Source organism: Melanostigma gelatinosum (genome assembly GCF_949748355.1).
Source record: "Melanostigma gelatinosum genome assembly, chromosome: 22".
Classification (NCBI taxonomy): domain Eukaryota; kingdom Metazoa; phylum Chordata; class Actinopteri; order Perciformes; family Zoarcidae; genus Melanostigma; species Melanostigma gelatinosum.
In genome coordinates, this window is record NC_136655.1 from 13,910,604 (window position 1) to 13,923,797 (window position 13,194).

At 43.3% G+C, this 13,194-nt stretch overlaps 1 protein-coding gene across 1 annotated transcript in view; it reads left to right on the top strand.

Moving 5' to 3' along the window:
• Window positions 1-8,312: 8,312 nt before the first annotated feature.
• ano2b (anoctamin 2b) overlaps window positions 8,313-13,194 on the top strand; it is a gene marked incomplete at both ends in the record, with an annotated part of 56,515 nt that continues 51,633 nt past the window's right edge. The window contains 2 exons of the mRNA XM_079294664.1: window positions 8,313-8,345; window positions 11,797-12,213. Coding sequence (XP_079150790.1) covers window positions 8,313-8,345; window positions 11,797-12,213 — 450 coding nt within the window. The remainder of the gene's footprint in view (window positions 8,346-11,796; window positions 12,214-13,194) is intronic.

Below are 13,194 nucleotides of genomic sequence, written 5' to 3' on the forward strand. Positions count from 1 at the left end.
GACTTGAAACTAGAGATTGAGACCATAAACTCATGTTTACATTGTTTACTGAGGGAATAAATCAAGTGAGAAGTCGTCATTTTCTCTTAGACATCTATACAATCTGATCTCTTTTAGCAGCCAGAGGAGTCGCCCCCTGATGGTCGGTAGAGAGAATGCACGTTTTAAGACACTGCCGCATCGGCTACACTCGGCAGAAGAGGTTACAAGCAGAAGTAAGCGTGGTATAGTATTGGGGTGTGTATTTTTACATGTTGTGGCTCAAGCTGCAGTCTTGACTGACACTGCTGCGATGCAAAATTTCACTTGGCTGCGGAACATGCAAATTAGAAAGTATTTTTTGTTGTCATCTTTGAAGAAACTTTATTGGAAGTGTCACTGGACAAGATCATTCAATTTCCGTTCAGCGTGAGCTCCACGTTGTGGCCGGACAGTGTGAGCATAACAGTTGCAGGTTCTAGCCATGCATAAAGGCAGATTAGAACGTGCAGCGTGAGTTAACACCATTTACAAGATGTAGCGGTGACGTAATTGCTGCTCCCAGTCAACTGCGAAAAATGTCAAATTGTAATTTTTATTCTATATTTTGCACAGGTTCAATTAACAAAACATCACATGTTAATTCGTGATTTGTACAAGTGTTGCTTGGTGGATTTTGTACTCGAGCCATGCCAACTCTTTCCTCGGTTTCCAGGTTTTGTGCTAAGCTAACCACCACGCTGTAGCCTTATATTCACACAGAGCAGGTGGGAGGGGAGGTGATGGGTCAAATAAACACAGGTCATCCTAGTCATTGGATAGTGACGTGAGTCGTTAGTCAGTCAAGTTAACGTCAGTCACGCTCTTTTCCTAAACCTAACTTCCTGTGAAGACGGAAGTTTATTATACAAAGACGTTATTCATGTAACAAGTGGAAACTGAAAGAGCGGCACAGTTGAAGCTCAGGGACCAAGCGTCGGTATTTGACAACTTGGGAGTTAGAGTGGTATCAAGCTTCACTTCTAATTCTCAGCCTTAGAGTGAATAAGCTTGTTTCCCAAAATGTTATGTCGTTTTTTTAAGAGAGCAAACGTAAAACAAGAAACCCAATTATAAACTTATATGACAAACTTGTGCCGGAAAAAGGTGCAGAGTGAAGTCAATCTGAAATACATGTGGTTATATAAAAACACAGAGCGGGTGAGAACATGGCAGATGTGCACGAGCCAGAAATAATCCCTGTAAACATCCCCTCTGCAATAGACGTCCCATCATATACACCTGTGTCCACCCAGATCTACACTTCCTGCCTGCTTTGATAACACTTATGTCATCCTTTGGGTTTACATTGAACTTGACCTCTCCAAGTCAACATGTAAGAAGTGCTAGCTCCACAACATGGTCAACGGCACGAGCACTCTGCCCCTCGTAGTCCGAACTTGACCTTTTAGCGGTTTCCTCAATTACAACTCTTAGCCGTTTATGTTACAGCCTTTAATATTTAACACCCTGAACATATCTGTACCTGCTGTAACTGGACCCTGAAATTGAAAGTGTGTTTGGGGCGGCGAACGTGTGTGTGTGTGTGTGTGCGTGTGTGTGTGTGTGTGCCACATCAGATACCCTTACTGACAGAATAAGAGGGCGCATGGGAGTGGGTGCTGGTGTGTGCGTGCTTGTGTGTGTGCTACCTGACACTGCCTCTCACACTATATCTCTATATAGCATCAGTTACCATCAGGTAGAACAATTAGTCGCAGAGGAGGTTGGCCAAGCAATTAGACTGGGAGGAAGTAGAATGTGCAACAAATTCAATCATTTATTTCATTCATTGCTTCTCTTAAAGGTGAGTGTGTTGCTCCAGAGACACGTCTCGGAAAAAGTAAATTTTCTCAGTTTTTGTTTTTGGAAAAATGCAATTTTAGTGACAGAATGTTCGGAAGATGTGGCTTGTCGGGGGTTATTTCGGTATTTCGGTGACTGTGGGTCGGAAGAATCTGTCATAATCTGTGCCCACGTTCACTTCTCCCATTGGACGTAACAGACGCTCGTCTCCTAAAGGGGCGGGGCAGTGGCCTTTTGATGGCGAGTTGCTACATTCTTTGCTGCGTTCTAAAAATCTGAAAAAAGATATCAAGTGGACCTTTGAGTGCAGAGGTTATTTTGTCACAGCAATTATTTGACAGACTGGAAGCCAGTGTTGACATTTGAGGTCTTTATTAGTCTCTGCTAGGAGCCTCGCAGCAGTGTGGAATGCCCTTTTATAATAGTCCAACCTCTTTGGATTGGTTTTCTTCATCTTTTTGCAGATTCATTATCTGATTCTCTGCTCTAATTCTCAGCTGCTAGCCTGAGTTTGTTACTTTCGCTGAGGCTACACGTGAACCAGCCACCTTTGACCAGATCACGTGTGCCTCACGCAAACTGTCGTCATCTCCCTTTCTTGGCTTGAACTCCTCATTGTGTAACTTTAATTTAAGCTCTACGCAGCGGACCCCTTGAGACGCCGCAGGTTTGCAGCTAAACCTCAACAGAAGGCCGCCCGCGTAAGTAATGCACATTAGAGGCCCCAATAATCTCTGCTTGTCTCTGTGTGGCTGCAATTCCCTGAGTTGTGGAGTTACATCTACCCAGTCAACCATTTGGAAGAGTGCATTATCCCGGCAGAGCTAAGCTTCCTCTGAGCTGAGGATTGCACTGCCGAGTCAGTGTGTTGCTGTTGCTCCTCTCACCTGCTGCTGACGGCAAACCAGCATGGCTGACTGACTGGCCGGCAACTCAGCTGGAGTCGCTCAGAGTTGAGGCGCAATGGCTCTCCGCAGATCCCCCTCCTCCACCTGCGCAGGTGAGTGCCACGGTAACCCATAGGGAACCCAGCAGTACTCTCCTTTGTGTGGCCTGTCCTGCCTGTCCTTCCTGTATCCTCACCCAACAAAATGGATACACTAGACAGGACCACCGTAGAGTAACCCGCCTATTGTCCCTTCCCATTTACCCCTAATGTGTGTGTGTGTGTGTGTGTGTGTCAGCAGGCCGCGTGGGGCAGCCGTCAACAGGCAGGCAGGGTGTACAGTTGCATGTGAGGCTGCTGTAGTTTTAATTTGATGATTCATTCGGACCCCTCTGTGCTGATGCAGTCCCCCTCGATGTTCTCAGCAATGAACAATTTTTTGCCACAGCAAATCCGTCTTGTTTTTGCAGATGACTTCATCTTAGACACGTGTTCCCTCTCAGTAAACCTCAGACAGGGCAGTAATCTGGGTCAGTCTGCACGGCTGACTGCCGCTGTGCTTTACTGTAATTGAGGTGAGGAAGATTGATTTCAAATGGCCCTTTTACTTTATTGATACAGCAGGGTAGTGCTAACATTCTCATAAACCCAGAGAGGTCAAAAGAAGCAGCCCTCGCTCTTTAGAGAGTGCCCGTGCTGAGGAGGTGACTTCAGAGGAAGTGACTTTGTACGTGCGTCAACATTTCACTGGGCTGCTCCGGGGGGAAACATTTTGACACGATGCAGGCAGAGTGACATGGGGAATGAATTGGAGATATTGACTGCGGCATGGAGAATGATTTGGCAGCTCTGGGACATCAGTATTTACTATCGAGCCTCCTGTAGGTTTTATGTTCCAAAGTCATTATAATACCGTATCCTTGATGGCCGATTGATAGCCAATAATGACTTCCCAGCTGTTGCGCACACTGCCTTGATTTGGCATCCAAGCCAGACTACCTGGTTTGTTTTACCCGGAATAGAGCATGTGGAAAGTTCCATCAGTGCTGCATGGAAAGTTAAAGACCCCCTCCAGACATGTTTGAACACATAAAATGAATCAGCTTAGAATAGCTATTTTACAATCTGATCTGTTTTTTCCTCCAAATGAAAGAAACAATTACCTCCTTAAAACGTCTTGAATTGTCATCTCCTTCTCTGTCATAAAAGAAAACCTCTGTGCAAATGTTTTATTTCAGGAGTTTAACTACTTGACATCAAGTTTCTGAAAATGTTCATGGGCACTTGAAGCTTCAGGTGTCCACATCACACTTGTATAACTTACATATTGAACCGTGATTGGTTTCACTTGTGACGTCACAAAAATCCTGCTCGTACGTACAATTGTACAAGATTTAAAGGTGACCTGTGGAGTTTTCTGGTCAACAAACAAAAGTTATGTTGACATTCAGTGTTCCATGTGTGTGTGTCAGAAATGTGTGGAATGCATTAACTTCCTAATAAAACGTCCGGAAAGCCGATTTTTAAGGGCTTACTTCTTCCCCGTCTTTGTTAGCGCATTGCTGTCTTTCTTGGCGCATTACCGCCACCTGTACATCAGTGGAGCAGTGTCAAACGAGATTGTGTATCGCATCACCCACATGAGCATCCTCGTGCCTTAGTGAAACCAAACGGGGACCGACTCGTAGAACAAAACAGCTCCACAGCTCAAATAGAGGCGAATGTAATCTGCTAATGTTAGCTCAGCAGGTTTTTTACGGAAATGAAGAAAAACTGAAACCATCGCTTGAGAGACCCATGCTGCTCTGTGATTGGCCAGTCTGCGTTTGAAGGGCGGTCAACTTAATTTGTCTCTCCTTGTGTGAGGGGAATGTGTTAGATTTGATAAAAGAACAGCATAAATGTGACAAAAGGCAACCTGTGAGCAAAAATTAAAAATGTATATCAATTTTATAGATTTATAATTTACATATTTGCACAGCAGTTCAGATAGATTACCCAAAGATGCAATGAGCAATATTTCCATAGCAAGAGTATGAAATAGTCGATCAATTGAAATATGTCCCCCCAAACCATACTTGGGCAATTTCTTCTCTGTGGATGAATTAGCCTTCCCAAATGGACAAAATTACTTTGGTTAATCTACTTTATTTTGAAATTCAGAAACATTCAACAGAGCCAAATTATTTAAATATGTGATGCACTGCTTTATATAGGAGGGAATTTCTCATTCACTCCCCCTCCTGCCAGATTGAAACTGGCGACCTTCCAGTTCCAGGCCTGCCTCTCTAACCTCCAGGCTATACTGTGCTGCTTTCAAGCGAGGAAGAGAAACACAACTGTTGCCATGGAATGTTTCTCCTTTTAGGTCGAAAGGGCTTCCATCGAGACATTATATGAAAATAGCTCATCAACGATGTTTTGCGCAATGTTGTACAAACTGCGTGCGGATGAGAGAGAGAGAGAGAGAGAGAGAGAGAGAGAGAGAGAGAGAGAGAGAGAGAGAAAAAGAATGAAACAGAGAGAACTGTCCGTGGTGCTGAAATGAGAGCGCAGCACGTGGCCCGCTGTGTTACTATGGCTACAGCTGTCCCTAAAATAACCATACACACATAGTAACCTTATTACACAAAAGAAAGCAAAAACGGCAATCTGTTGCGGCTCCTGACAACGCGGCAGTCAGATTGATGAAGATGGAGAAATGTCTGTTTTGTCAGCACTGCACTTTAACCCCCCCCCCCCCCCCGAGAGGAACAGTTTGGAAAAAGGAGTCCTCAATACAAACATTATAGCTTTGTATTGAGCAACAAGTAATCTGCCATCCTGTCCCAGTATTGTGTACAAAATAATACTTTTACACCATTTTCAATGTGTTCTAGCTTGTGCTTTTCCTTTCCTCGTATTATATTGTGTTCTTTGTGCTTTGAGACTGGATGTTGAGAGGTTGGCTCCACGTCGGCTTGTCCTTTTGTAAAGTGCATCGAGGCAGGGTTTGTGATTGACTGACGCACGCGTCAATTTGCACAGTGTGAAACAAAGCCTCACCGGGCCACTTTGCATATCTGTGGCTCCAGATAACAATGAGCGGTAAAAGGCTGGTCCTCAAAACCCAGAAGTCGTGAGACCGTGTCATATGTTTGATAGGAAAACTCCCACAACAGAAACCCTAAATCACAGATGTCACGGTGCTTCTGAGCAAGGCACCCCTCAAGAACATCTAGATGGTATTGTTAAAAGCAATAGGATGACCTATTAAAAGGTAAAATAATCTGCTTTTCAGCATCTCCATAACCTTTTGTAAAACCATCCCACCTCCTATTGTTTTGTTTTTTAACAAATTTGAATTAAATAGGAGATATGAGGTGTTACTTTGTGAACTTCAGAGGTGCTGGTTAGCAGATTGTCTTACTTATGGCCTGAGCTAGCTGTTTCCCCCTTTTCCCATGTCTTTGTGTGAAGCTAAGCTAACTTTGAGAGTAGTACCAATGTTCTTATCTGACTTTCAGCAAGAAAGCTCAAAAGCATATTCCCCCAAAATGTCAAGCTATTGCTGGAGAAGAGTGGGCCTGTGGAGCAGAGACATTTGCTTTCACCTGGCCAGGGTTCACTTCACAACTTAAGATTCAATTTCTCCCAGGAGGCCTTTCTTTCCTTAGCCACCAAATGTGCAAACATTGTCATGCAATAGTCATGCTAGTGTCTCAATCATTTCATTATGAAAGGACTTTCTCATTTTTTAATGTTCATTTTATTGTTGTCTTTGCCTGGATAAATGCACGAAAGCTGCACAGGACAAGATGTGAAAATACACCTGACTCAATACAGCTGAATCATCCAAGAGGCTCTATTCTCCCTGGTTCACTTCTGTGTGTGTGGTCCCTGGGTGGGAAATATTTACCCAGAGTTAACTGTCTGTAGAAGTACCTCCTCACCAACTCCATGTCCAAGATATTGACTGACATTACAAGACATCATTTCTGGATAATTAGTTCCTTTTGTTGTTGTATCTCAGCATGAAGTTTCCTGGTGAGGTCTTACATGACCAAATGACCAATCGAGATGCTGAACCCTTTGTTGCAGTCATTTGTATTTCCAAAATCAATGTCTTCCAGAAGTATGGAGCAACGGCACGAGCTTCATGCGAGTAGCCACAGCTCTCAGCGAGTCTTCCTCCATCCAGAGCGAGGCCCTGTACCACCTGACCAAGGACATGTCCGGGATGGGACTGGAACCCATCTCCTCCAGCATCCTGGAGCCTGTCCATTGTAAGGAAGAGCCCTGTGCTGAGGAATCACAAAGTTTGTTGCAGGTGATTAAAAGGGACTACAGAAAGTATGCTGATAGGCCGAAACAAAACAAAACACATTAAAGTGCTGTTTTCCCTCTTTTGAGTTAAAGCCTGCTCACACATGCTGGCAGCAACTTGTAAAAATTAGTCAATTATGTAATAGTTCCTGCATGGGTAATGCATTGCATTGCATTGCATCATGTTATGACTAAGCACAACATAGAAGAAAAATCTCATTAAAATTACTTTTAATGTTCTACTATGATGGAGGGAGCTGTTCTCCGAGATGTGTTTTTGAAGATGCTTATTCTTGTTGTGGTCTTTCAAAATAAAAGCTGCAGCTCAGATATTTTGGAGAATTGAACCAACTTTTAACGTGCCTTTGAGCAGAAACACGTGAGTCCAAGTTTGAAGTTGGTTTAGGGAAAAGACTTCAGTTGAGGATGAAGGCTGATATTAGAAATAGGTTCGTGGTTAGCGGTGCCTTGTGATGAATGCTCACTCTGAGGAAGACAGAAATATAGTCTCCTATACAACATTACGCTGCCATACAATTAACTTGCACTCTCAATTGTTTCGTTGAATGGGAATGTACTTTTTGGTTGCTTCTGTGATTATGGTGTACAGGAAATCTCTCTCCGTGGGCTGTCTGAGCAACCAAGGCTGCTCCCTCTCTCCACACTGCAAAAGATAACCATCTTAATCTGCCATTTTTCGAAATAAGAGCATATTTTTTATTTTGTACTATAAAATACGTTAGATTGCAATTCAACTTTTAATTTTTTTACTGTAAAAGGTAATTTTAGATGTGACCTATATCAGAAACCGACATTCTAAATACAGTCTAAAACCACACCGATAAATAATTTAAATTTACATCAGTTTGGCAGGAATCCGTTTTTTATTTTATTTTTAAAACGCCATTTTTGAGCATCAAGACTGAAGGGAGACACTTTTTACAGCGTGGATGCTCCGTGCCAAAAGCGCCAGCTGTGCGCAGCCATCCTCCAGATCACACAGTGGAATAGATGGGTATCACCAGCATGCGATCAGTCCACACGCGCAGCCTTTTAAATCTCACACGTCTTTCTTTGACAACAACGATGAACTCTTGTGCAGATGAGCCGTCGCCCCTCTTGGACCGCGGACGAACTGGAGTGACCCCAGGTGTCATCCGGGGATGATGGGGATGAAGGTGGTGATGATGAATAGCGCTGTTTTTATCCGCGAGAACCGCCAACTTTCACTCCCTCTCTTCTTCTACTTCTACTTCTTCTTCTTCCTCTTCTTCTCCGTGTGTCTTTAAAGCGCAACATGCAGATCTCCCCGAATGAAGACAAGATCCCTGTAAGTACAACCGTATCCATCCGCCGCCACTCTGTTGCTTTTCTCAGCAGTTTAATTAGCTTTATCTGTGACTCGCGACCCACTTTATTCCTCTTCACAGCTAATTTACATTTGGCGACATTGTTGCAAACTCGGTGGTGCTGTTTACGGTGAGCTCACTCTAAACCGCTGTTCAGAAAGTGTTTCTGTAATTACTAATGTTGAGACTGTTCGACCCCAATAAACAGGCAACATACGACCTAACGACGAAATATTTTACGGTATGAGCAAACACAAGTGAGGTTCTGTGAAAGATTTACAACCTTCCGACAACCTCCAGGTAACATTTTGTTGACCAACACGAGCGCCTTGGAACCTACATGGCGCTAGTTAACGTTAGGTGTTAAACAAATTTCTTCTTTATGAAGAAGTGTCAGCAGACAGAACCCCTTTGGGGAAAGTTCCAGAAGATAATAGTTGACGGCCATGTGTTTGCATAGCCTACATGTATGTCTCAGCTGGGGAGAACTTCCAAAAACTTCGAGTGGATATTACTATTTTACTGGACAGTAGACGTTTCCACGCGCCATTTAACGTTACAGTGACTCTAGTTCAATTGATAACAGGTACTAAAATATTCAACTTTTTTTTTTTTTGACATGAAGAACATATAACAGTTTATCTGAGTAGTTTATTGTTTGACGAACACGTTTGCTGATTCGACCTCACTTGGGCGGAGCTATGATGGGAATTATGTGAGGTCATCAAACTTCATTAAAAAAACACTCAATGGCTTATGCCATGAGAGGTATTTACATGTGGAGATTTTTGAGTGTGCTATATAAGGCATGATTTCCACACAATGAAATATGGCAAACATTAAATGTAGTACATTTTGTAAATAATAGAGTAATGCAGGAATGAGTCCTAAAACCTGGAAATGAGTCAGCATTTTTGCTCTTCCGGTTCCCTCGTCTCGAAGTCACTGGGTTTTTTGAATGTGTTTTTGGTTGGATGGGTAAAATAAGATATTTGTTTAACACAAGTTAAAGAGATTTTTGAGTTTTGTTCCACGATACAAAATATGTAAAGGTAAATGTAAATAAATAAATAAATAAATGTAAAAATAAGGTAATGCCCCTCTGGTGAATTTTGAAGCTTTTACCCGTCTTAACAAAGGCGGTTGCTAACAAGTGGCTAAATGAAACCACAAAACACCATCACGCTGATTAGTCCGCCTTCACAGGCTCGTGCTCGTATACTCTCGCTCAGCGACCGTGGCGTTGTTCGTTTTATAGCCTAACGTTAGCTTTTTACTTCTGGTGATTGCATTAACGCTTCAAAGGTCACTTAAAGTGGTCTTCATTTGTGAAGACTATCTTGCCGAACAATATTTGTGAGGATCGTAAGCGTTTGTCTGCCACAGAGCTTATTTTCTGCAATAATAAAAAAAATCCAGTAGGAAAAGAACATAGACTTTTGGTGGAGGGAACCAGTGTGATGCTAACTCCTGGGGTTGGCCTACAAAGCTACGGATGCGGCGATCCGACTTTTTCAGTCCCGGTATAGACACTTGGGCTTTGGGTTGATACCAAGTACTGATGCAAGCGTTAAATTAATAACCTCTATGCCTCATTATGGATCATTATTTTATGTGTAAGGCAACATCAGGCTTGACTTCATTATTGCTCTCCTAACTTTGTAAAACAAAATGTAACAAATAGATACATAGATATAAATGTACTGAGTTGTTATCTATTAAATAATGGTATTCAATATCAAGTGGGCCTACAGTATTGTCATTAATAGCCGATCCAGCTATTTGAATCAATATAGGACGCATAGATATCTGATCAGTATCGGTGCATCTCCCTTCTCTATATGTGCCATGTTTTTGGGCACAACCCATGTAAACGTTTTCGAAAGGTGTGAATTGTTTTACCCAAAGAGTGCAAGGAAGATATCAATCAGGCACAGTGTGTGCACGCCTTAGAAGAGGTCCAATCAGTCTAAATATATGCAATTACCTGCGTTGGAGGACCATGGGTACCAGGGGACCTTTAAATATTTTAGCTAATGTGGAATTGGAAGCAACACACAAAGCATTATGGCCATATCTCTATGAGTATGATATATCCATGATGGTATAGAAGACTTAAAGCTGTGACTGTTACATAGCTCCCATTCTACAGTGGGAAGTTGATTCAACTTGTTTGCTAGTTTATCAAACATCATCACGCCTCTACAACACGCTAACAATGGATCAAATGACAGTCTGACACAATTTAACATTGCAGAACGGGTAGTTCGTAGTGATGAATCGACAAAGAATGAATCAATTCAAAACAGAAAATTTATTGGCTTCACCGAAGAGAGTTTCGGCTTATTGTTTCACTGTCCTGCCCACAACTCATGACTCTCATAGAAAGCATCTGTTTTCAAAGCTCTAAAAAGCCACCGTACACTACCTCAGCACCCAAACAGCAGACAGACACAGTTAGAAAGTAGCTGGTGAGCATAGCGTAGCATTCAGCCACTAAAGAGACAGATATTTCCCTTGGAAGTTGGATGAGACCACGGTGGAGACCAAAGACAGCGCTAAAAGAAAGTGATTATAGGACGCCCGCTTGCCAGGTGGCCAGGAACACGGCTCTAAATGAATGCTCATGTTAAAAACTCGCTGGCTTGTATACGTACGCAACTGCTTGCTACCACGTTCACCATATCGATCTAAAAGATGGTGATATGTCAATGCTGTGTTCGCAACTTGTCACTGCTGCGCCCCAAGTGGCCGGTCATTGCAGGGTTAAAAGATAGCTTTTCCACACATGTAAAACATATTTTGGAAGCATAGATGAAGCCTCCTCCGCTAGCATTCATTCTGTTTCAATTGGCAAAGCTACTGCACAGTGACATTGAAAGCTAGCCTGGTCTACTGAATGTGAAACTTGGTCATGTGCCCATCTATTTATCCATCTCATTGATATAAGTGATGTTGCGTTATTTATTATCTCAACAAAATAGAAACCTAGTGACCTTCATGCGATATATAGAGCTGTGACCAACAAATAGAGTAGAATGTAACTTAGCATAAAGGCTCAGCAAGCTGCTGTGTCCTCCGTGTTTAGTCTCCCTCTCTACGTTCCCTCTGTCTAAATAAAGAATAAAACTGCCAGAGGTGAGCTGACTGCCCACTCTGCTGCTGAAGGTTCTCACTCCAGTGTTTTTGAGAACCTGCCAAAAGCCACTTCTGTTTGCGTGTGCTGACAGTGCAGTAGATGTTTAAGTCCATTCAAACGCTTGTTACGTAACGCCACTGCTGCGTAAAGGTCCCGAGTGTGCGCTCTTTAAACAATGCGTATCAGCTAGATTGATTGGCAGGCCTTGAAATGATGAATGCAGTTGGTGCTACTGCAGTGCAGCTTACTGTATATTTTACATTCTTTTTTTGATTTCCCTTGGCTCCCTTCAGGTCGTGGGCCCACCTTCAAGCCCTCAGGGCAGCGAAGAGGGCCTTTACTTCTCTGACGGCAGGCGGAAAGTTGACTACGTCCTGGTCTTCCACCAGCGGCGGCACGGCTCCATACGATCTCGTGCCAGCACCTCAGTGTCACACGACAGGCTGTCCATCGTTTCCAACGGCAACTTTCCCCCTTCAGCGGGCTCGGATCCGGCGGCGGCGGTGGTGCCGGTGCCGGTGCCGGCGGTCGGGAGAGGAGGCAGCGTACCGGGAGGGGAGGATGCGCGAGTCGGAGAGGTCTTCATGGAGCTCGGTGATGCGGGAGGGAGCGAGCCAACGGAGCCCGCCGACCACGAGATGCGTCTCATCAGGCAGGAATTTGAGGCCAGCCTGCTGGAGGCCGGCCTGGAGATAGAGAGAGACAGAGAGGTGAGTGTGCCTGTATGGCCACGCCAACATCCATGTCCTCCCCTTCTTCTCTTCTCCAAGGCACTGTACGATAATGTCCAATATTATAACGTGATGTCTGTTCATTGGTTATTGCTGGGCGGCTTGTTAGGCACTGATTCTGTCGGTCAACAGTTAAGGGTCGGCTATCAGTCCGAAAGGAAAAATCGAAATGAGCAACCCTAATTAAATGCCCTGTGGGAAACTCCTGACGAACAGCCTTGGTCAGAAACTAGTTGTTTGTTGATTTAATAATATAAAAGTCCACTGTACAAGGTTGATGGTTTTTACCATCATATTGCATTGTAATGAGCGGTTTAAGCAGGCTCAACTCGTAAGACAATACGATTTGAATAAAGAATACGAATAAAATATGCAATAAAAATAAGCAATTTAAACAAACATATTGACATTAGCTAATAGTGGACAGTTAAACCTATCTAGGGACAGCATAACAAGCCGTGAACATTGGCGTATTATCACCTTAGTTGATACGGTGAACAGGTTAGGAAACAATTAAACCTACAAACAGGAAGTAGCATTAATATTCATACGGAGTGCTGTTTCTTGCAAACTCCTTAGAGCTGAGGGGAACCGCAGAGTCGGCTGATTCTTCTCTGTGGATTCGCCCCACTGAGAGACAAGTTTCACATTTCTTATTTCTCTTTTGTCCTGTTGTTAACTTAAAAACATTGATTTGTGCCGCATTAAGTAAACTATAGAGCATAAGTAGACAATGCTTATAAGCGGATAAAGATGCTAAAGCATTGTGTTTTAATCAAGATTGTTGATCTTTTTGGGTCACAACACCTGAAGAATTAACCGACATCAACCAGCAGCCTGGAGTTTGATACGAGAGTTTAGAGGAATTTTCAAGATAAACACTGACACAAGATCTGATGTAACTCCGTCTTGAGCTATTTGAGGTGAGCGCCTACATGGGAACCTGGCTCAGATGGTACA